Raw genomic sequence first — 22,524 nt, 5'->3', positions numbered from 1 at the left:
AATTCTGGGAATTCTGCAGGATGTCACTCCAGCAGTGATGCCGAACTGCTCTGGGTGTGCAGTGTGATCCGTGTTGTCTGGGAATTCTGGGAATTCTGCAGGATGTCACTCCAGCAGTGATGCCGAACTGCTCTGGGTGTGCAGTGTGATCCGTGTTGTCTGGGAATTCTGGGAATTCTGCAGGATGTCACTCCAGCAGTGATGCCGAACTGCTCTGGGTGTGCAGTGTGATCCGTGTTGTCTGGGAATTCTGCAGGGCACCACTCCAGTGAAATGCCAGCAAAATGTTTGGAAGACATCCCCTTATGTCATACTTATGTCCCCTTATATCATTACTGAAAATAATTTGGTTTTTGAGAGTTTTTAAAGCAAACATTGCTGAAGGTTTTATTGCTCAAAGAGAGCCAGAGTTTATGAATACCGCAAGTGCAACAGTTCAGATGATGCAAAATACATCATATAATTAATATATAAATATTTAACATGTTTTTCCCTAACTGAGGAAGGCTTGGGTTCTTGGCTGTTGCCAGGGATAGAAGTGACACACCTTTTGGAAAGCTGGGAAGCACAGAAGAGGTGGATCCTTGCCTTTTTAGTGCAGAGGTTTCCTTCTCATCCTCGTGGCTTGTGAGATGAGACCACAAATGAATGTGGCACAGATAGATCATCACAAACAAGCAGGAGAAGAAAATCTGTCCTTGTAGTCCCACAGATTTCAGTTGCAGGGTTGTTTTTGTGTTGTTTTTTTTCCTTTAAGTCTCTTGGAAGGCTGCTCAGGGATCAGCCCCGGGGATGAGCACCCGGAGATTCCCAGCACGTGGAGCAGAAGGTCCATGAGGATCTGCAGCCTGACCACTGCAGGCCTTCCCCCCTCCTCAGGGCTCTTTTCCAGCCCCAGCAATCTGTAGTTGGCCAAAGGAAATCCTTAGACTTGCTTGATCCAGATCCACCAGGAGATGAATAAACTGGAATTAACTCTTCCCAGAAAATGCCCATTCCTGCCTATTTTGATTTTGACCCTGGGAATGTGTCTGGCTTCAGCCTCACCTCACTGATGCTTAAATTAAGGAGCTTTTGCTCTCCATTATTTTCTTCCTGTAAGAAGGTATTAAATGCTGGCCTCAAGTCTCTTGCTCAATCTTTGTTTAATTAGCTCAACAGATTGATCCATTTAAGTCTTTTCCTTCAGGGCTTTTTTTTTTTCCCAGCTGTCAAATAATCTGGGGGCTGTTATCAGCTCCCCCAGCAATTTTTCACCATCCTTTAAAAATTCTGAGCTTCAAAGAATAACAGACTTCTTGGGGAAAGATGGGTATCACTGACAGAGCTCTGCTGTGCAGTTAGAAGCACTCAAAAATTGACTTTTTAAATCATAATAAATCTCGGGTAATATTTGGTGTGGGTGAGGAGAGTGCCTGAATTAGGTCAGTAAATATTCCTGTTCCTATAAAATACAGGAGGGTGGAGGTAGGGAAACAAATAGTTCAGATTTGGTAGGCGAAAAGGGAAGAAAATGGATACTAATTAATTATGGGTTTCAGACAACCTGAAAATTGAGGACAAAGAAAGGAGGAGGAGGAAGACCCAAGAAAAGGTGGAAAAAGCAAAGAGAGGGGGGATGTGATGGGGTGGGTAGAGACAGAAAAACTGGGAGAGGACAGGGAAGCAGAAACCTCAGTTTGGGGGGAATTTCTGTAGAGAATGACTGAGAAAAGTATTTTTTTTTTTCTGGAAAACTTTAATGCAGGTCTTGTGGTGCTGCCATGGCTTAGTTCTGCTGGGAGCTCATGCAGTATTTCATCAAGCAGATACAATCCTTTGCCCAAAATTCTTACCTGAATTCATGAAATAAACCCTGGGTTATTTCATCTTATTCCAAAATTACTTTTTTTTTTTTAAATCATTTTGATTTCTCCTCTATTGACAGCAGAAATGTTCTGTCAGGAGGAGCTGAAGCTAAATACTTGCACATGGACATTAGGAAAAATATGTTTTGTCCTTTGTTTCAACAAAATGGACCAGAAAACCTCATTCTTTTCTTCTGTCAACTTTAAATTGTCACTAAAAGGTCTCCACCCTTATCTGGATAGGAATAAAGAGGGTTTTTTTCAGTACCTGTTTACTTGGGAAGATGAAAAATTCCTGAATCCTCTGCAAGACTGTTGGTGGCTGCACTTGGGACACGTTAAGGGAGTTTTTAACTGTGTCTCATTTTAGCTGAAACTAAAATACAGATGTTCCATAGCTTCAAACCCTTCTTTTCACAAGTACCTCAGGTCTTTGCCAGTGCACCTAAACTGGTATCAAAATAAAATACAAAATGTATTTATGTATGAAGTTAGTGTTCTCCAGAGCTCTGCCCAGAGGCCAGTGCCATTAAAGATCTGACCACCCTCTTTTTCTTCCAGATGTTTGACATTTATATTTCAGTTGTCAGCGGAAGTTTGTGGGGCTGAGGTTGTTTTTATCCAGTGCAATCTGGAGGAGGTTTTGTCTCTTCCACACCAGAGCTGGTATCAGTTTATCACTCCCGTTCATTTGGGGACTGGAGATTTTTGCTTAAGCTTCATCCCTCCCTTCTCAGCCTGTTTCTTTGTTTGATTTAAATCTGCTCATTCTCTCCCAAAGTCTGCACACAAAGGCCAGAGCAGTGTTTGCCACGTAAGCCCTTTTCCAGTCTGCTTGATTGATCAGTCTGGCATCTTCTCTTGGCATTCCCCACAGCCACAGCCTTCACATGCTCCCAAAAGGCACCAGATACTGGTGGAATTACTGGTGGAATTTGCATTGTTGCATGTTTCAGCAGCTGTCATGCACCCTGATGAACGGCACTTTGAATATTGCAGGCTGAAAAAAAATGAAGAAGGATGAGTTTATAATTATCCTGCAAAATAAAACTGGTTGTAGCATCCAGATGTATTTACAGTTTGCTTCTCACTGCTGCTTTGTTGTTTAAATATGTGTTAAATGCATTTCATGGCTGAGGTTCTGCATGAGGTGGGATGGAAGTGGAGGTGGGAATGGAAGAGATAATGGAAGGAATGAGCACGCAACCATGAAGAGATAACCATGAGTCTATAAGCTGAATGCCAGGCAGATGAAGATGTGATATCCAACTTATTTCCAGCATTTTGAGAAAGAACCTTCAGGGGGAGATACTAACCTTGGTTGTGTCAGCTGTGCAGGATCCTGCAAGGGGCAGGTGACAATATTGCAGGGCAGCTGCTGGAATTGCCAGTTATCCATGGAGTACTGGCAACCGTTGTTACTGGAATTCCTGTTTTCCATGGGGTGCTGGGAGCTGTTTTTGTTGGAATTCCCATTTCCCACGGGGCTCTGGAGCTGTTGCTGTTGGAATTCCCATTTCCCACGGGGCTCTGGAGCTGTTTTTGTTGGAATTCCCTTTTCCCACGGGGCTCTGGAGCTGTTGTTGCTGGAATTCCCATTTCCCACAGGGCTCTGGAGCTGTTTTTGTTGGAATTCCCATTTCCCACGGGGCTCTGGAGCTGTTTTTGCTGGAATTCCCATTTCCCACGGGGCTCTGGAGCTGTTTTTGCTGGAATTCCCATTTCCCACGGGGCTCTGGAGCTGTTTTTGTTGGAATTCCCATTTCCCATGGGGCTCTGGAGCTGTTGCTGTTGGAATTCCCATTTCCCACGGGGCTCTGGGGCTGTTTTTGCTGGAATTCCCATTTCCCACGGGGCTCTGGAGCTGTTTTTGCTGGAATTCCCATTTCCCACGGGGCTCTGGAGCTGTTTTTGCTGGAATTCCCATTTCCCACGGGGCTCTGGAGCTGTTTTTGTTGGAATTCCCATTTCCCACGGGGCTGTGGAGCTGTTTTTGTTGGAATTCCCATTTCCCACGGGGCTCTGGAGCTGTTTTTGCTGGAATTCCCATTTCCCACGGGGCTCTGGAGCTGGTTTTGTTGGAATTCCCATTTCCCACGGGGCTGTGGAGCTGTTTTTGTTGGAATTCCCATTTCCCACGGGGCTCTGGAGCTGTTTTTGCTGGAATTCCCATTTCCCACGGGGCTCTGGAGCTGGTTTTGCTGGAATTCCCATTTCCCACGGGGCTGTGGAGCTGTTTTTGTTGGAATTCCCATTTCCCACGGGGCTCTGGAGCTGTTTTTGCTGGAATTCCCATTTCCCACGGGGCTCTGGAGCTGTTTTTGCTGGAATTCCCATTTCCCACGGGGCTCTGGAGCTGTTGCTGTTGCAGTTTGCCCAGGACGAGGACGGCGGCAGCGGAGACTTTGCCGTGGTGGAGTACGAGAGCGCGGAGCAGGCGGAGAGCGTGCGAGGGGCCATGGACGGGGTGACCATCAACGGCAGGAGGGTCCAGGTGTCCTTCTGTGCCCCTGGAGCACCAGGCAGGAGCACCTTGGCAGCTCTGATAGCAGCACAGAGGATGGTGAGATCCCTGGAAACCTCTTTGGGATGAGCTCGTCGCTCCCGAGCTGGGGCTTTGTGCAGAGAGGAAAAGGAGCCGGGCTTGGGAAGCATTTTGGGTTTATCAAAGCCAGGCTGGGCAGGGCTTGGAGCAGCCTGGGACAGTGGGAGATGGGATGGGATTGGATTTAAGGTCCTTCCCAACTCAAACCAGTCTGGAATTCTGTGGTTCTGTGGATCCCTGCCCATGGTATAAAGGGTGGGGATGGATGGGCTTTAACCAACCCAAACCATTCTGGAATTCTGTATAATCAGCCCAGTTCAGGCTCCTTCCTAGGCAAAGATGGTCAGGAAGATTAATAATATCCATTAAATACCACAAAGTTGCACCCACATAGCTCTGGGATTTAGTAAATGTAATCCCCTGTAAGAGAAATCATTCCAGCTCAAAGCAAAAGTGACTGGGAATGAGTCATTGGACAAGCTAAAACTTGGTTTAAAACAGAGAGGCAAGAATTTGTCAGCTTTAAGATAAATTTCAAGGCAGGAGAAATAGGTTCATTTCATGCTCGAGGTAGAAGAAAGCTTTTTACACCCACATGTCTTATCAAATTATTTCCTAGAAAATTGGATGTGATCAGTGTTACACGGAGAGGCAGAAGAGTTCCCTCTCTTCAGCCTGCTCAGGCCACATCTCTATAAAAGAGATGAGAAGTCTGCTACAAGATATGGTGCTCATGGCAACATTTCTTACCCTCCTGTACTGATAACTCTGGGTTTAAAGGGAAAAAAGAAATGTGCTTGGAATTTTGTTGGAATCGTTTGTTAGGTGTTTCATTTGAGGGGAAAAAAAGCAGGAAACAGGGAAGGAAATGGGGTTTTTTCTGTGTCAGATGAAATGTGTACGTTGCCATTGGAGTTTGAGGGCTTTAAATGTATTCATTGCTTTTTTCCTGCTTCTAACACTTTTTCTCTCTTCTCTGGAGATGAGGAACAATAGGAAAGGCTTGCTTCCAGAGCCAAATCCAGTGCAGATCATGAAAAGTTTTAACAATCCAGCAATGCTGCAGATGCTGCTGCAGCCCCAGCTGCGTGGCCACGCTGTTAAACCTGGTAAGCTGGTCTAAAATAATGCAAAATCAAACCCTGTTCTTAGTGCTGCAAGGCTTTTGCAGAGTAATTGAGTGGAAATAATGTTTAAAATCTGTGCAGACAATGCTTCAGTGTGTTTGTGCAGGTAATTTCACCTTTTATGAAAGCAATAGCAATTGCTACGCTCATGTGTGTGGGTAGAATTCAGTGTTCCTACAAATACCCTTGTATGAACTCTGTGGGCTCTGAATATTCATACTAGAAATGGGTTTAGAAAGAAATGTCTTGGCTAAACTTAAATCTGATTTTAGATCTGAATTTTGCAGCCTTTCTCCTGTTGCCAATGTAAATCTTTATTCTTTTGGCTGCTGCCACAGCTGTGCAGAGTAATTACTACAGCATCAGCCAGGAACATTTCTGTGTTCTAATTAGGATGTGAATAAACATAAACCCTAATTAATCACATTTCAAAGCGCTCAGAACAGGAACCAGGTGATGAGGAGATCAAGTGGGGGAGAGCTGAGAGTGTAGCTACAAAGAAACACCCAGAAATGGGTGTGAAGTGACCACTTCAGGGCAGAAACACTTGAGCTAAGTCTGAATTTAAAGCACTTCAGATAAAGCTGAGGCCTGGAATCAGCTCCGGAGTGAAACTCTCAGCTGTGGAGGAGCTCTCACATTCTGGTAATTGAACATCAAAAGGTTTCATAGCCTCTCCCAACCTAAACGAGTCTCTCCTTCCCTTACAGTGACCTTTGTACACTTGAAAATTTTCTGGAAAGCAAATTTTAAAAATACAGGATAATTCTAAAGACTTTTACTTGCCTAATTTGTAAAATACATCATTTTTTGTGTGTTTCTTAAACAGTTCTTGGAGCATCTGCAGGTTTACCTCACCTCATAAATTCAGCAGTTGGGCCACCTTTTTTGCAGTTGAATAAAGTTCATCAGGTATGTGACAAAAAACCTGTCATCAAAAGAGTATTTGGGGAGAACTTAACATGAGAGAGCCTAAAGTTTTAAGGAATTACAGTTAAAATTAAGTGTTCTCATTAGAGCTGTAAGGAAAGGTATGAGATGGGGGAACAGGCAGTGCTAACTGTCCAAAATGGAGTTATTTTATCTAAATTTTTGACTTAAAGCCTGCCAATGCAGACAAAACTTGTCATTACTGGCAGAAAAAATCCTCTTGAGATGAGTTCCCGAGGAGCCTGGCACATGCCTTTGTCTTGGAGCAGCTCATCCAGCCTCCTGGGGAGGCTTTATGGGTTTATCTGATTCAAACCAACAACTTCAGCAGCCTTAGCTTCATTTTCAAGCTTGCAGGGACCCAGATGTGCTGCATGTGCCATAAAAAAAAATAGAGATTTACAGATGTTCCTTCTTACTGACAAACCCCCCAAGTTCTCCTGTGATTCCAGATGGGCACCAGAATTCCTGAGAGATAATGGGAAGGATCTTTGGGATGAGTTTGTGCTAGAAATTGAGAGAGAGAAAATGCACCCACAGCCAGAATTTCTGCCTTGAGCTGAGCTGCTCTCAGGGGTTTCTCCAGCTCTGCCAGGAGCCAAAAATTGAATTTAATATTAGTTAAATATTAATTAATGAATATCAACTAATATGGTCTTTATATTAATTAATTAATGTTTATTAATATGGTAGGTATTTACACAAATACCTGCAAGGGACTGGAGTCAGTCACTTGGCCTTATTATTTCTGATATTTCAGACATTTCCATTTAAAAAATAAAATCCCCTTCAGCATCAATTATTTCTGCAGTTCTTTTGGCAAACACAGGCTTAGAGATCTTTAAAAAGACCCAACAAAAATGCAGGAATATTCCTTAGATTAAGTATCTTGAGCTCGTCTATTTTTTCCTCTAAAAACTGGTAGGTGAATATATTAACTTTGAATAAATTCTACTTAATTTTGCCCCATCCAGTGAGTTGCTTTTGCCCATACAAAATATACATAAATCTTTGGGTTTTTTGTTTTTTTTTTTTAATGGAAATGACATTTTCAGTTGGTCTGTGTAAGTTCCTGCTGCTCTCTCTTCAGCCTGTGCTTCCTTGGAAGGCAGTGGGAGTGTTTGGTGCTCCCAGCTGGAGCCAGGGATGTTTTCCACAATTAACAGTGGGATTGATGATGATCCAAAGGTTTTTCCAGTGGTTTTTGGCTTGGGAGAGCTGCAGCCAAACAACTCCGTGTTTTCTCTGTCCAGAGACTTCAAATCAAGTCTCATTCTGTCCCTGGGAGCTTCCTGTCATTTAATGAGCTCCAAACCTGAATTTTAGATGGATTTGATGACCCAAATTTCTTCTCTAAGGCACACTTTTCTTGGCTGGTTTGTTTTGGGGTATTCTCTAAAGCCAGAGAAGCAGGTCACTGTCTTTATTTATTTATTTATTTAGAAATTCAGTGTTGTCACTGAAACCCCTCCCCAGCCACGCTGGTGTAGCTCCCTGCATGTCTTAGGTTTCTATTTTATATTCAGGGCTTTGTAAAGCAACAGAATGAGAATAAATATTTTAAAATAATTCTTTAAAAAGGATTTAGCAGAGAGCATTTGAAGGTTATTCACCCAGTAATTTTTCAATTCAAGGTAGTCGGATTTCCAACTTATTTCTCTTAATTTCTCTTAGTCTTAAATTATCCTGCATTTTCAGCTTTCTCAGGGATGTTTTCCTCGGTCATCCAGCAATTTATTGAATCTTGATTAATCCAGAGCCTTTCCTCTGAGGATTCTGACCAAACTGATTTTTCCACTCTTTTATTTCTGAAAGTTTTGCAATTGAACCACTTTGCTTTGTTGCTGGAGCCAAGTTTAGGAGGAGCAGCCCCTGGCCCTGGTGACAATAACCAGCCCTGCATAATTTCTCCTGGAAATCACTGAGACAATTCAAATGGATGCATAACTAATCTAGATATGGCCCATCTTTGTTTGGAAAAGCACATTTCTTGAGTCCAGAAGATCATATTTTAGTCCAGAAAATCATATTTTAGTCATAAAGGGTTTTTCCCTAGGGAATTTAACCCTGCCACCCAGACATAGACAAGGCTTGGAAATATTTGGGAGGTGTTTTGCAGTCTTCATTCCCTGGGTTTGGTGATACACAACAATAAAGAAGGGTGCACTTGGCACAATCACAGTGTCCTGTCTGTTTATTTTTGTACCACAGCCTATAGAACACCCTGCATTTTACTGGCAGATGACACTGCCAGACACTTCCAGGCCTGTAGCATAAATCATGATGTCTTTTAAAGTTTATTTTAAGCCTCAGTGCTGGCCAGAGCTCCTAATGTTGAATATACCAGTGGCAGAGTCTGAAGAGGGTGCCCCAAAGGTACTAATTCAGTGGCTCAGTCCTGGTGGCAAACTGATCCAGAATATTCTGAATGAACAATGTGAATATTTTATAGACTTGCCAATCTGCAGGCACTGTGATTTGTCAGGTTTTAATGCCTCTGGAGTAGGGTTTCATGTAGATTGTTGTGGGGGGGGAACATATCTGGGTATCTCTCCGAAGCAAAATCAGTTCTGTGGAGGAAATTATTTCCCTTTGCTGTCTTAACTCAACATCTTTAATTACTTCAAGCAGTACTGTGTGAAAGTGTTTCTCCCTGCCTGCCAACTAACCCTTGTTTTAATCCTTTCTCAGGGCTCAATTCTGGGGAGCACCTCCAGCCTGCTGCTGCAGAGCCCTGCTCACCTGCCCCTGCCCCAGCAGCAGCTCCTGAAGATGGAAAACATGCAGGCAAACAGTGTAAGGCCATCCCTGCAGCTCTGCCTCTCTCTGAACACTCTCATAATTCCTAAAATAATTCATTTGTATCATCAGCTGCCCGTGATCTTTAAGGCCCCTTCCAGCCCAACCCATTCATGGTTCTGTGATCCTTGAACAGTTCAGTGGAGCTGAAGAGGTTGAGAATGTGGAAGTTGTAAAAAGTAGCTATGAGCAGATTATTTTAATCATTTACACAGTTTTCTCTTCTTCCTTTTAGAAACCAGGTTTGCTGGGAGAGCCTCCAGCAATGCTCCTGCAGACAGTGCTGGGCATAGGGGTGATGCCAGCAGTGAACTCAGGCCTGGCAACACGAGGAGAAGCTCTCAAGTGTAAATGACATTTTATTTCATCCCAAATCAGTAGAAATGCCCAGCTTCACGTTATGCACCTGACTTTCTCCCTGTGTAACAAAAGCAGCTTGTTAAATACTCTGCTAGCTCAGTTGCTGCCTCTTTTGGTGCACTTGGAATATGCTTTTATATAGAGGGGACATTTTGTGGGGTTTTTCAAAGCAGGTAAATGGGAGTTGCTTAAGAGGCACCACAAATTTGCTCTTTGCCTTCATTTTATTAAGAAATGAGCTTTAACAGCCAGTCTGTCACATATGTCAATTTGGAATGCAAATTTCTGTGCCACAGATGCCCTCAATATTTATGAGGAAACAGCAGTTGGGTACTGGGGGTGCTCACCTGGAGAGGAGAAGGATCCAGGGAGACCTGAGAGCCCTTTCCAGGGCCTGAAGGGGCTCCAGGAGAGCTGGAGAGGGACTGGGGACAAGGCAGGGAGGGACAGGACCCAGGGAATGGATTTAAGCTGGAGAAGGGGGATTTAGTTGGGATATTGGGAAGGAATTCCTGGCTGGCAGGGTGGGCAGGCCCTGGAATAGAATTCCCAGAGCAGCTGTGGCTGCCCCTGGATCCCTGGCAGTGCCCAAGGCCAGGCTGGAGCAGCCTGGGACAGTGGGAGGTGTCCCTGCTCATGGCAGGGGGTGGGAATGGATGATCCTTAAGGTCCCTCCCAACCCAAACCATTCCAGGATTTTCTGATCTTGTTTCCTCCACTGCTCCCTGTGTTCTGCAGTCCTGGCCATGCTCTGAGTCATGGCAGTGACCAGGAGCAAGGAAAAGGCATCCAGGGGAGGGCAAAAAGCTCCTCTAAACACCCAGATTTTCATTTTGGAGAACACTTTCCAGCTCTTCAGTGAAAAGAATTCTTTGAAATGCCAGTTGAGGTGGGGTTTCCCCCTGTGCTCCCATCCAGCATCCTCCAGGATGTTGTTCCCAGGTTTTTTTTTTTAAATGTCAGGAAGCACTAAGTAAGTTATCACAGGGAATGTTTAGAAAAGTCAGAGTTTTATTGAATCAGCTTGAAATTGAGTTGTTTTCCTGTGGGATGGGAAAAGAACAAGAACCAGTGCAGTGGATCTGGAATTGTTCTCCTCCAGCCTCATTAACCCCACAACCAAACCCTCTCTGAAAAATCCCATCTAACAGCAAACTTTCTCCATTTATGGCTGGCTGCAGCCTCTAACCCAGCTCCCATTCCAGCAGCAGCAGCAGGGATGGGCATGCTGCCATTCTTCCCAAATCAGCACATTGTTGGACAAGCTCTTCCCGGGCCCAACGCTGCTGCAGACAAAGCCGAGGCGGTGCCGGGAGCGCCGCCCTTCCCTCAGGCACTGCCCAGCCTCCCCGGGGCTCTGCGGGCTGCGCACGGCAAAGCTCCCGGGCAGCCCAAGAACTGCGACTCCAGCCTGGCGGTAAGGAGCATGCAGCCTTCCTTCCTTCCTTCCTTCCTTCCTTCCTTCCTTCCGCAACTTCCTTCCGCAACTTCCTTCCGCAACTTCCTTCCGCAACTTCCTTCCGCAACTTCCTTCCGCAACTTCCTTCCGCAACTTCCTTCCGCAACTTCCTTCCTTCCTTCCTTCCTTCCTTCCTTCCTTCCTTCCTTCCTTCCTTCCTTCCTTCCTTCCTTCCTTCCTTCCTTCCTTCCTTCCTTCCTTCCTTCCTTCCTTCCTTCCTTCCTTCCTTCCTTCCTTCCTTCCTTCCTTCCTTCCTTCCTTCCTTCCTTCCTTCCTTCCTTCCTTCCTTCCTTCCTTCCTTCCTTCCTCTCCTTCCTCTCCTTCCTCTCCTTCCTCTCCTTCCTCTCCTTCCTCTCCTTCCTCTCCTTCCTTCCTCTCCTCTCCTTCCTAGTTTCCTTCCTTCTTTCCTTGTTTGTTTCCTTCCTTTTTTCCTTGTTTACTTGTTTGTTTCCTTCCTTCTTCCCTTCCCTTCCCTTCCTTCCCTTCCCTTCCTTCCCTTCCCTTCCCTTCCCTTCCCTTCCCTTCCTTCCCTTCCCTTCCCTTCCCTTCCCTTCCCTTCCCTTCCCTTCCCTTCCCTTCCCTTCCCTTCCCTTCCCTTCCCTTCCCTTCCCTTCCCTTCCCTTCCCTTCCCTTCCCTTCCCTTCCCTCTCCTTTCTCCTTTCTCCTTTCTCCTTTCTCCTTTCTCCTTTCTCCTTTATTTTACCCCCCGTGTGTCTCCACGGTGCAATTTCCCGTCCCAGGAGCATCCCAGGGACACGTGGAGGTCTGTGCAGTTGTGGGTGCTCGGGAGAGAACAATGCTGCTCCTTGGTGGTCCAGCTGAATGAACAAAGGAGCTCCTCAGTGCTGCAGGGCTCTTTTCCATCTGTTTGCCTCACAGTGCTTGATGATGAAATTTATCTCGGGGCACTGTCTCTTCTAAAGGCCAAAACTTGAACTTGGGGTTGAATTTTGTGATTCATCAGGAGCAGTTCTGATGGGGGGCCCTGTGGGTTTCCAGGTGCTTTTGTGTGTGTATATAAATTTTCCACTTTTAATTACCATTTTAAAAAAATATTATTTATTCCCTTGAAGGTGAAGTGTGAGAGGATGATAGGATGGGATTTAAGTGGTCTCATTCTTTCAGAATTTTTTTTTCTGCCTTTAAGAAATTTACCTAAATCTAAAATAATTTATAATAACAATGATATGTATATATTATTATATTATAAAAATCATAAATAATAATTTTAATAATCAATACTTCAACATTTTGGGGAAACATGTACTTAATTCATTATTTTTCTAACATTTGGCCTTTATTTCCTTGTGGCTCCAAGTGAAAAGAGTTGATTTTGTCTTGGCCATGTACTTAATGTTCACTCCCTGCATCTGGAATTGTTTGAGTGATTATTATTCCTTCACTTGCATATAAAAGGTTTTCTTTTGTTTGTTTGTTTTGTAATATCCTTTAGGAACTTGCAGTCTGAAGAGAAACATTCCTACAAAAACTATTTGGAAGAAAAAAAGTGCAGGCAATGTGTCCAGATTGCTGAAATAAAATGGATCTTTTGAAGGATTGACTTCAAAAATTTAATTTTATTTCAAAAGGGGTTTTTTTCATAGGACTAAGCTTTTCCCAAGACCCTGCTGGGCCACTTAACCTTATTTCTGATCAATTTTATATGAATTTAATGCAAACTGCCCTGTCCATTTTTCAGACTCCCTTGAAAAAACAGACTTCTCTGCTTGGGGAGCCCCCAAAAGAAATTCGCCTGAGCACCAACCCCTACTTGAATTTGGCAAGTGTTCTGCCTGGTATCTGTCTGCCAGGTAAGCAAACATTCCACGGATTGCATTGCAAATTTCCACAGCCAGAGCGTGGCAAATATTTATCCTGTTTGCCTGGTGAAGCCAGTGACCACAGCATTTATCCTCAAGGGAATCTTGTGGTCTGTTTAAAACTGCAAAGTCACTTATCTTGATGGTTAAACAGGGCTACATTTTCAGAGGCTCGCAAACTTCTAGAAACCTTTCAGTTATCAGTAGCACTGATTAATTTGGGGCACAAATCTCAATTTTAATCCTGGAATAGAACCTAATTTGTGTGGTTTTTACAAGCCAGGTGTTTATCCAAGCTCTGTTCTTTGTGTTCCCAGCAGCAATTGCCAGCAAAGCCTCCAGTCCTCCACAGCAGACCAGCCTTCCAAACAGTGTCATGGATGCTGCTGTGTCTCAGGGAACTGCATCACAACATGCAATGGAAAATTATTTCAGTTATTCCCAGCAGCCTGGGGAGTACCCACAGGTAGGAATCCCACAGCCTGGTGTCCCCTGGGATTCTCCCAGAGCTGCTCCTTGTTTTCTCTGGGTGTTCTTCCTGAGCTTCTGCGCTGACACTTGATCTAGTTCAGTGTTCAGAGCAGATTTAGCACAAAGAAATCACAACCCTTGAAAAAATTGTTTCTTGAGAGCCTGAACTGTGGGCACTCACTAAAAAATGACTTCTCAGCACCTCTGCCTTGGCTTTTGTCTGCCTTCAAAACCAGGGGGTTTTCTCTTTGCTTTCCCCAGAAGTTTTTAAGTCCTGAATTTTGGCTGGATCCCAGGGAAGAGAGCTCTGCCTCCAGCTGCTGCACAGCGTGGGGATGTTTGCCAGCTGCTCTCAGTGCACAGGATGTGCTCCCCATCTGCCCCGTGTGGGATCAGAGCCTGGCCAGGAGGTGCAGGCTCTGCAGAGTGCTCAGAGCCAGTTCCACGGGACACTGGCACGGAACATTCCCAGATTTTCATTAACCACCCCGAGTCTGTATAGAACTGTAACTGCACGGATCAGGTCTGAGAACTGCCTCCTCCCCAGGCTGGCAGTGAGGAGACACAGACTCTCCTGGGCTGCTGGCAGGGAGATCTGGGAGCCCCCAAACTCCTGGCAGTCAGGGTTTGGGGTTGGGAGGCTCCCAGCCTGGCCAGAGGGCTGGGGGGAACAGGGTCACTGCACAGAGCAGGGCCCACACACCTCTTGGATCAGATCCAAGCCTGAAGGGGCTCCAGCAGAGCTGGAGAGGAGCCTGGGACAAGGCCTGGAGGGACAGGACACAGGGAATGGCTCCCACTGCCAGAGAGCAGGGCTGGATGGGAGATTGGGAATTAGGAATTGTTCCCTGGCAGGGTGGGGATGCATAGAGGCTGCCCCATCCCTGGAGGTGTTCCCATAACAGGAATTGTCCCTGCCTCACTGGCAGGCCAGAGGTGCCTCCTGTGTGTTTTAAGCACTTACCATAAATTTAAATGTTTGATTTGAGCTTCACCACTGGTGCTGAAGGTGTTTGTTCTGATGCTTCTTGGAGAGCTTTGGGTTGTAAGAATTGTAGGCAGGCATGGGAGAGGATTTCTGCTCCTCTGTAGGAGGCTGTCCAGCAGTGGTACCAGCATTATGCTCAGGCTCATCACTCTACCCAGGCCAGAGTGGATGGCTTGGAAAATGAAGTCTCTGAGGTGAGAAATAATTTCGTTTTCTTGCTGTCTCCACTGGCTGTTGCTCCCATCAGCTTCTGGACACCTGCTTTGTGTGTTTGCACAGGAATGAGGGGCTGGAGAAGGCACTGCAAGGGCACTGCTGCAGGGCAGCCCTGCACCCCCTGGAGTCACACCCAAAATATCCCTCTCTAAATTCCCACCATCCAAAACCACCTGGCATGCTCAGCAGTGGATTAAAATATTCCCACCGGGAAGCAGCACACCATTAATGGCATTTCCCAGCACTGAAGGGCTGTTTCTTGCCCAAGCTGAGGTTTTTGTGAGCAAGGAGAAAGGCACTTTTGAAAGGAATTACACCAATTAAAGCATCATCCAAATCCCACATTTTGCTCCAGGAATTGCTGCACGCCTGAGCTGCTGTGAATTGCACCTCTTGTTACTCAGGCATTTCCACACCTGCTGAGAGCTCATCACAAAAAAAGAATTATTAAACCATTTTTCCTTCTTCATGGATCCCCTTCTGGATTCAGGAATCTACAGGTGGATCTTTCCCAAACTACAGCACCTGCCTGCAGGTAGTGCCTTCCTTTTTGAGTGGAGCCCAGGGATCCCAGCCAGGCTTGCAGCCTCCTCCAGCAAATCCCTTAAAGCAGGTGAGAGGAGGGAAGGAGCAGTGGCTGCAGACACTTCTCCCTGCCTGCTGCTGCCCCCGAGTGGAGCTTTCCCTGTGCCTCCCTGCTCCACACAATTCCTGGGAATGTGAGAAGAGCTTGGGCCAGCTCCAGAGCCTTGCAGAGCCCTCCAGGCCCTGGGGATCAGCTCTTCTCAGCGCCCCAAAAGGCACGGGCAGAGCAAGGCTGGGTTTTTGGGAGCTTCTTGGAGAGATGAGGGTGTGCAAAATTGCCTGGAAGGAGGCAAATACAGTAGGAAGAGAGGAGGAGGAGGTTGACACTGGATTTAAATGGGTGTTTGCCTGACTTGCAGATGGTTTTGCACTGGGATAGAATCTCTGAAGTGGACAGAGCAGCTCAAAATTTCCTGGAAAGCAAATTAAAGAACTTTAAAAAATCTAAAGATTTTTACCTGCCTGATTCATAGAATACACATTTTTTTGTGTGTATGTGTTTCTAAAACAGTTCTTGGAGCATCTGCAGATTTACCTGGTCTTGGGCAGCATCCAGGTTGCCAACAGCCCCTTCACTGGATCCTGGGGGATAAAACTTTTATTGGAATTTATTCCAATAAAATGTATTGGAAAATAATTTTTTATTTGTTACCAAAATTTTATTGGAATACTGGCTTTTATTTGGAATTACAGCAGGTGTCAGCTGCAGCCTGCTTTAGCCAGAGTCACTGAGCAAAGCTTCCTTTGCTGGTGCTCCAGTGGTCACCGAGTTCTCACCAGTGAAGGGATGCTTTGGAAACAGTGAGGGCCAGTTTATGGAGTGTGGTTAGGATTTAGAACTCCTGAGGAATTCTGTCCCTGTGCTGTAGGTTAATCCCATTGCTCCTGGTTTTATGGATGGGAGAGCTGAGGGGCCTGGCCCTTGCATCACAGCATTGAATCCTGTGGCTTCAGTCCTGGCATTAGCCTGGGCATGAGATTCCTGGTTTTGTGGGGATTTTGAAGGCAGTGCATTCCTTTTAATTCCAGCAATTCCTGACTCCTGGGTAGAGCTGGCTCTGACATGGTTTGGGGTAAAGATGGACAAAGCCTGGCCATGGGCTGGGACATGAAAAAAAATGAGTTTGCAGATTCCCAAGGGCTCTGACGTGGCTGGATGGCAGCAGAAGGAGAGTGTGGGGTTTGAGCCAAGCAGCACCTCTCAGTTTATCTCCAGAGAGGTTCCTGGGGTGGTGCAGAGCAGCTCCTGGGATGGTGCTGTTAATGCCAGGAGCCATAAAAGGCAGGAGGAGCACAGTCAGTCCCTTGGCACAGGCACAGCAGCACAGTTTGCCTCCAAACTGCTGGAATTGCAGCTAAATCTCAGTGAAGAGGCTGCTCCCCAGGAGGCTCTGTCAGGTCAGTGTGTGCTCGTGTGGCTGTGCCTGCAGGGACCCTGCAGCTCGTGTGAATCCTGCTTTTTTTGGGATTTTTTTAATCGTGCTCTTTCAGAGGCTCAGGAGGAGCAGGGTCAGGGGGTTTGTGTGAAGCATCAGGAGCCAGGACCTGGGAGGACACAGGACATGGGTGACAGCCCCATGGCTCTCAGAGGACAGGGGGAAAACTGAAGCCTCTCCTCAAACAATTCTGTGTTTGTGATGAAGGTGCCCCCAGGATGAAACTGGCCTGGGCAGGGGCAGTTTGAGTTGTGAATGGGAGCAGCACAGGGTGCTTGGAGAGCTGCTGGGAAAGGTTTTTCCAAAAGGAAGGGGAACCCAAGGAGCCTTGGAGCAGCTGTGCCCTCACAGAAACCCCACTCTGGGCCTCACAGGACTGAGGGTGGCACAGTGAGCTGCTGGAGTTGAAATTCCAATTAAAGATCCATTGCTGCTCCATCCTTCCCTCACTCCTGTGGAAAGGCAGGGCCTGAGATCCTGTCCAGACCTGCTCTGGCACAGCTGGAAAATTCATCTTTCCCCCCCTGGCTTGGCCTGGGAGCTGGGCCAGGACTGTTGAATCCCTTCAGCTCTCCAGGAGCAATGAAAGGTGCCTCATCCTAAAAGCTGGAGACGTCTGGATCAGCTGCAGGACATCACCAAGGCCATTATCCCACTGGATTCCAGCCAGGTGCTGTGGAATGAGGCTGCCTGGCCCAGGCACCACAGCTGTGCTGGGGCACTGATCCTTTTATCAGCGATGGTTTAGGGAAAGGGCACAAACCCCAGACCTCAAAGCTGAAGGAGCCACTTCACTGGGAATTCCCAGCCTGGAGTGCTCCTCAGTGGTTGTGGCTCGAGTGTCACTTGTCCTGTCTTGTTGGAACCCTGGTTACTGAGAATTTTAGATTTTCTGTGCTGACAGGCACTGACCCCCAGGAGAACACTGCATTGACCTGAGGCCGTGGAGAAAGCTTCCAAAATTAAATTACAGAACAGGAATTATATGGGTGTGGAGTTTAAACAGAAGTGTGCAATATCACATACTAGAAAACTTAAGAGTTTAAAGTTTTAGAATATAGTAATATATATAAAGCTAAAAGTTAAATATATAGCAATATATATATATATATAGCTAGTTATATATCTAGCTATAAAGCTATATAGTAATATATATATAAAGATAGAAGTTTTAGGGTCAAAACTAGTCCTTCTTCATCAGTTTAAATAGTATTGTGTAAGTAGATAAAATGTCCACACTGCAAGCCGCAAGTAGTTAATTATTAAGTTAAAAATAAAAATAATTTAATTTCTTAATTGGACAATTTATCCTTAAAAAACCTTATAAAGAAAAAAAAAATACATCTCCATTTTTAGTTTATTAAAATAAACTGCTACCAAACTCACAACTTGTAAAACTATAACATAAATAAAAACTAGTAAACATCTAAATCCAAACAAAAAAAAAAAAAAAAAAAAAAAAAAAAAGAAAAAAAAACCATCCCACACTGAGCCCAAGGAACGAAGGACTAAAGCTCGGCCGCGTGTCGCCCGCAGGTGGCCCCAAAGCGCAGCTCCTCGTACCTCGTGTCCTCCCCCGAGCCCGGCCCCGTGGAATTCCCGGCTCCCGGCGGCGCCGCGCGCTACTCGGAGTCCTCCCTGAAGAAGAAGCGCGTGTACTGACCCACTGCCTCGGCTCCATCGATCCCCAGCCCGGCCGGGGCAGGGAAGGCAGCTGGGAATCCCTCTGTATTTATTGCTGCCTTAACTTCCCACAAGGAGCTCTTGCTGTGTGCGGTGAGTGTCCCAGGAGGAGCCAGCTCTGTCCGGGCACAGCCAAGGACAAAGGGGACAAAGGGGGCGGCTGCTCTCACTTGGAGAGGCGGGGACAGTGTTGGCTTTGTCACCCGTGGGCTGAGGGACAGAGCACAGGGACTTGGGGAGCTGGGGCAGCTCCAGCTGAAAGCAATAAAAACCCAGAGGAAAGAAAGCTGATCCTTTCTCCAGTCCTCAGCCTGAGGAAGTTAAAAGAGGAAGTCTTGATAGTAATTATTTTGTATTTTTTTAACTCAGAATGTGGGGGTTTTTTTCCCAACTTTCCTTTTTCCAGGATTAAGAGCTCTGCATTTACAGCCTTTCAATTTTTAGTATTTCTTCTTACTCCTGGAATGGAGCGATACCAAATGGATTCCCAGAGCCTCGGTGATGTTCTCAGTAAATGCCTGTTCAAAGGGAGATGCTATCCTGTGCTGCCTTGGAATATTCCCTGGGATTTGGAGAGCTGCTCCTTGGACAGTGGAATAACTTTGTTTTTAGGCTGAGAATCCACAGCTTTCCCATGGAGGAAGTAAATCCCAGTGTGAGGCAGCATCCTCCTTCCACAGGTGTGGGACAGCTCATCCCGGGCCACCCCACATTGTTTCCCACTTTTGAGTGTATTTTCCTTTTTTTTTTTTTTTTTTTTAAGACTTTTTGTATTTTTAGCTTATTATCAGCTCTGCCTCGAGTTGTTCTCTTCTGCCCTTGGAGCTGGAGATCAGCAATCCCTCCTTTTGCCATCAGTGACAGGTAAATGAGGAGCCAGCCCTCATTCCAAGGCTTTGCCCCCTGCAAATCCATTTGGATGGCCAGGAGCCACCTCCTCCTCCCTCTTCTTTGCTAGAGAACACTGAAGCCATTTTTCAATACTGATTTTTTAAAATTTAAAGTCTTAAACTTTTGCCTTTCAAGCTTTGGGATGTGACCAGGATCCACATTTTCAAAGCTTAAAAAAATCCCAATCAAATTCCCTCTTCCCTCAGCTGCTGGAACTGCTCCCCAAACAGGAGCCAGGAGCTTTTCTGGGATTCTGCTTGTATGTATTGATAAATTCACTTGTAATATTTTGTTCCAACTGTTTGTATATGCAACTTTCTCAACTTGTTACACTTTTCAATGAAAATAAATTGTTGGTACTTACTTCAAGTGGATTTTTTGTGTGAGGAAGACAGCCCTGGACTCATTTAATCAGGTAAGGTAGGAAAAGGTTTCTTCAAAAAAAACACCATTCCTATGGAAACTCATTTTAAAAAACTTTCCTCTGTTTAATTTATGATTAAAAAGGGAGGCACATGGAGAAAAAAAAATTTATTAGACTTGTTTGTATAAAGAGTAACAAAGTGCTTACAGATTAAATTCAGCTTCCCAAGTGACATACAGAAACAATAACACTGTAAAAATAAATCTGACCTCCTTGGAGCTCATAATTGCCATTTTTTTAATATATTTATATATATATATATATATATATACCTCTTTCTATTATTGCCAAAACTTGAGTATCTCTTCAGAGCATTTTCCAACTCCAGGTGTGGAAGGAAAAATTATGGCAGCAGAAGGTTCCAGTTAAACCACTCATGGGCTGAGTCAAAATGTTCTTAAAAAAAATTGTTGGGAGGGTTTCCCATTCCCTAGGCCACCCTGGGTGCTCAGGCCTTTTTCCTTTTGGATAATCCCCTCCAGGTTCTGGGCATGGACTGGGTTCCTTCCCAGCTCCATGAATTCCTTCCCTGCACATCCCTCAGCACCAGGGATGCACATTCACCCCCTCCAGGGGTGCACCCAGGCTGGGAGCTTGGGGGGGAGGAATGTGGCAGTGGAGTTAGGAAAAGCAAATTATTTATCCCAAAATTGGGCTTCTAACTGAAATGCACAACTCTGCCTACCCCTCTATGCTTCTGGGGTGATACTTTTTGAACACTTTTTTTTTTTTTTTAAATACCTGTAAGAGCTCAGGACTGGGGCCTGGTGGGTTTAAAAAGAGCTGAAAATTTTGCTCCCCCTATATTTTTATGCCAAAGTTGTTTTGTTTGTTACTAGGATTTAAGTGCATGTGAAGTATATTTTGTCAGCTGACTTTAAAATTATTAACTGAGCCCTCTTACAGCCACTGGCTGAGGTCTGAGCTGAGAAATGCACTGGGGTTTTCCCAGCTCACATCATCCATCAGGGCAATTGCAAATGTGGCACAACCAGAATCAGAGCAGGATAACATTGCCCTGCAAGACCAGCAGCAAAGGGAGCTGGAGCTCATTTCGCCCAAACATTTTAAATTCTTTTAATCCAACTCTTCAATCTGTTGGCAAAAGAATCCTGTATAACCACATCAGCCCAGCCAGAGTACAAATTACAGGAGTAAAAAAAAAACAAGGAATAGCCTTGGGCATAGATAGTTTGCTGGGCATTTAAAGTCCTGACAGGATTAAAAAACATTAATTACATTTTACTCATAATTGTTTCAAATCCTTGGATCAGGTTGTGGAAGGTGGTGCGTTCGTCGTGTTTGTAGATCCAGCACTTCCTCATCAGCTGATCCACCTGGCAACAGAACCAGGGGTATTTTTAAAGGAGTGAAACATTTCTTTGGGTTTTCCAGTACAGACAGTGGAGCAGAGTCTCCCTGAACGAACAGCAACACCTCAGGTGTTGGGCAGGGTCAGCAGGGACCTGAGCAGGGGCTTTGGGCAGTTCAGCTTTAAACCAACACAGCAGTTCCACCTGGGGAGCTGCACCCCAGGAACTGCCAAACTCAGAGGGACACCCAAGGAATTTTCATGGATCCAGGTACTACAGCAAGTCCTTGACCCCTCTGACAGGACACTGCTAACTTGGGAATGTTAATGTCAAAAAACATCTTAAAACAACACTTGAAAGCCTTGGCAATGCCTTTTCCCAGCACTCCTGAAGGTTTTCCTACCCAAGTGGTTAGGCCTGTGGAACCAGGGAAGTGTGACCCCTCTGGGGCTGAACCTGTGTCCAGCAGGGACAGATGGACAGACCTTCCTTCCTCCCTCCCTCCATCCAACATCCCTCCAACATCCATCCATCATCTATCCATCCATCCATCATCCATCCATCCATCCATCATCCATCCATCATCCATCATCCATCCATCCATCCATCCATCCATCCATCCATCCATCATCATCCATCCATCATCCATCCATCCATCCATCCATCCATCATCCATCCATCCATCCATCCATCCATCATCATCCATCATCCATCCATCCATCCATCCATCCATCATCCATCCATCATCCATCCATCCATCATCCATCCATCCATCCATCCATCCATCATCCATCCATCATCCATCCATCCATCATCCATCCATCCATCCATCATCCATCCATCATCCATCCATCCATCATCCATCCATCATCCATCCATCCATCATCCATCCATCATCCATCCATCCATCCATCATCCATCCATCCATCATCCATCCATCCATCATCCATCCATCCATCCATCCATCCATCCATCATCCATCCATCATCCATCCATCCATCATCCATCCATCATCCATCCATCCATCCATCATCCATCCATCATCCATCCATCATCCATCCATCCATCCATCATCATCCATCATCCATCCATCCATCCATCATCCATCCATCATCATCCATCATCCATCCATCATCCATCCATCCATCCATCCATCCATCATCCATCCATCCATCCATCCATCCATCCATCCATCATCCATCCATCCATCATCCATCCATCATCCATCCATCATCCATCCATCCATCCATCATCCATCCATCCATCCATCCATCCATCATCCATCCATCATCCATCCATCCATCCATCCATCCATCCATCCATCCATCCATCATCCATCCATCCCCATCCATCCATCCATCCATCATCCATCCATCCATCATCCATCCATCATCCATCCATCCATCCATCCATCCATCCATCCATCCATCATCCATCATCCATCATCCATCCATCCATCATCCATCCATCATCCATCCATCCATCCATCCATCATCCATCCATCATCCATCATCCATCCATCATCCATCCATCCATCCATCCATCCATCATCCATCATCCATCATCCATCCATCCATCATCCATCCATCATCCATCCATCCATCCATCCATCATCCATCCATCCATCATC

The 22,524-nt window shown here is 45.6% G+C and overlaps 2 protein-coding genes across 8 annotated transcripts in view; one reads left to right on the top strand and one right to left on the bottom strand.

The window, feature by feature from the left end:
- Positions 1-19,520, top strand: part of RAVER2 (ribonucleoprotein, PTB binding 2) — a 31,471-nt gene extending 11,951 nt beyond the window's left edge. For 2 of the 5 annotated variants that reach the window (XM_053950612.1, XM_053950616.1), the window contains 9 exons: positions 4,219-4,410; positions 5,375-5,501; positions 6,349-6,431; positions 9,141-9,245; positions 9,484-9,595; positions 10,790-11,025; positions 12,767-12,878; positions 13,205-13,353; positions 18,120-19,520. In XM_053950612.1, coding sequence (XP_053806587.1) covers positions 4,219-4,410; positions 5,375-5,501; positions 6,349-6,431; positions 9,141-9,245; positions 9,484-9,595; positions 10,790-11,025; positions 12,767-12,878; positions 13,205-13,353; positions 18,120-18,245 — 1,242 coding nt within the window. In that variant the 3' untranslated portion in view covers positions 18,246-19,520. The remainder of the gene's footprint in view (positions 1-4,218; positions 4,411-5,374; positions 5,502-6,348; positions 6,432-9,140; positions 9,246-9,483; positions 9,596-10,789; positions 11,026-12,766; positions 12,879-13,204; positions 13,354-18,119) is intronic. The other 3 variants (XM_053950615.1, XM_053950614.1, XM_053950613.1) reach the window with 3 other exon arrangements.
- Positions 19,521-19,673: 153 nt separating this feature from the next.
- JAK1 (Janus kinase 1) overlaps positions 19,674-22,524 on the bottom strand; it is a 56,064-nt gene continuing 53,213 nt past the window's right edge. For all 3 annotated transcript variants that reach the window (XM_053950610.1, XM_053950611.1, XM_053950609.1), the window contains exon 25: positions 19,674-20,918. In XM_053950610.1, coding sequence (XP_053806585.1) covers positions 20,817-20,918 — 102 coding nt within the window. In that variant the 3' untranslated portion in view covers positions 19,674-20,816. The remainder of the gene's footprint in view (positions 20,919-22,524) is intronic.

This window comes from Vidua chalybeata, chromosome 9, assembly GCF_026979565.1.
Source record: "Vidua chalybeata isolate OUT-0048 chromosome 9, bVidCha1 merged haplotype, whole genome shotgun sequence".
NCBI lineage: Eukaryota > Metazoa > Chordata > Aves > Passeriformes > Viduidae > Vidua > Vidua chalybeata.
This window is presented reverse-complemented; position numbering and strand designations above follow the sequence as displayed.